Source organism: Poecilia reticulata, unplaced genomic scaffold (assembly GCF_000633615.1).
Source record: "Poecilia reticulata strain Guanapo unplaced genomic scaffold, Guppy_female_1.0+MT scaffold_273, whole genome shotgun sequence".
Classification (NCBI taxonomy): domain Eukaryota; kingdom Metazoa; phylum Chordata; class Actinopteri; order Cyprinodontiformes; family Poeciliidae; genus Poecilia; species Poecilia reticulata.
The window spans coordinates 134,314-135,801 of NW_007615053.1; the positions used below are offsets into that span (position 1 = coordinate 134,314).

The following is a 1,488-nucleotide window of genomic DNA, read 5'->3' on the forward strand; positions in this document are numbered from 1 at the left end:
AAGCTGAGGAGAACCTGGAGAACCGAATCTGGACACGCAGAAGGACTGGTCCAGATCCAGGTTCTGGTTCTGATGACTTGGATCGGTCTGTTCTGGGTCAAACATGTTCGGTCATTCTTTCTATAATAAAAACCAATAACCTCCCAGAATGGTTTACTGATGATGATGATGATGAAGGTTTAGTTACCAAGGAAACGTGATCGATTATGTGATCAATACATTTGATCAGATGAAATCATCATCATCCTGTTCACACAATAAATATTCATAGAAATAATCATTTAAAAGTAGTTCCTCAAAATGAATTTATTAAAACACAAATTTAAAGTTAAATCCATTAAGAGATCAAATGCTGCCAAAACCAAACCACAGAATTCATTTGATCAATAATTCATTCAGTTATTGATCAATCTATTAATAATTGCATGAGCCAAACRACAATCTGAATCCTGATTCGCCACATTAGTGACGATCTTCGTTGGTCAGGCATCAACATCCAGATGGAGCGTTTGGCCCTGAGCTTCGCCTGGCAGGTTTTGGGCTCTCAGAGAGGCGCTGACCCACTCGGCCACCATCTGACCCACTTCCTGCCCCGCGTCCAGGACGAAGGCGTGCCGGACGCCTCGCTCACACAGCCGGATGTCTCCGTGCGGGAAGTCCCTCCTCATGTCCTGGAAGTAGCTGACCGGACACCAGTGGTCCGTGGCGCCATAATAGAAAATGAGCTGCAACAGAACCAGGCAGAACTTGGAGGTTCTGATGGAATTGGTGAGGCGGTTCTGACCCAGACCGACGGGTTCTTACCCTGTCCAGGTTCTTCTGGATGGCATCGTTGTCTCTTTCCTGAACCATCCTCATTTCCTGGCCGCCCAGGTACATGGAGTTCACTGCAACCAGAACCAGAACCATGAAGGCGAGACCCAAACAGCAGAGGGAGAACGTTCATCATGTCGGAGTTTCAGAGCATCAAACCTTCAGCAACATCCCTGAATCTCATCGTACTTCAGTCTCTGTTCAGTAATTCCTGAGCAGAGGCGGTCCTAGCCTGTTTGGTGCCCTGGGCCACCCGCCTTCCCGGCGCCCCTTGACCTCCCCCAGGGCCACGAGGGGTTTGGTGTGAAGGTCATCCAGTTTGTCCTTTTTTTTACAAAATCTTATTTTATACAAACATTTCCCTGAGCTCTAATAACTGAAACACGAGGAGTTTAAAATGTGCAGACATTCCAACGTCTTCAAATAAATTTATTAACATCCAAATCTTTAGTATCTTGTACCACATYGTCTCCAATAGAGCTTTAACATCARACATTGAATATGTAAGAAATGAGGCCACTGTGCTGACGGTGTTATTACTGTACACTCATACTGTACTCAGTATCAACAATTTACTGAACTATAATGTTTAAGGACTTCAGTCTTGGTTTTACTCTTTCACTCTGGGCATCAACATAATTTGCAAACCTTAACTTAAGTAATTAACCTTAAACA

The 1,488-nt window shown here is 44.4% G+C and overlaps 1 protein-coding gene across 3 annotated transcripts in view; it reads right to left on the reverse strand.

Annotated features, from left to right (window-relative positions):
- Positions 1–354: 354 nt before the first annotated feature.
- ldah (lipid droplet associated hydrolase) overlaps positions 355–1,488 on the reverse strand; it is an 8,205-nt gene continuing 7,071 nt past the window's right edge. For all 3 annotated transcript variants that reach the window (XM_008402944.2, XM_008402943.2, XM_008402942.2), the window contains 2 exons: positions 805–887; positions 355–725 (listed from right to left, as the gene is read on the reverse strand). In XM_008402944.2, the coding sequence (XP_008401166.1) occupies positions 483–725; positions 805–887 (326 nt within the window). In that variant the 3' untranslated portion in view covers positions 355–482. The remainder of the gene's footprint in view (positions 726–804; positions 888–1,488) is intronic.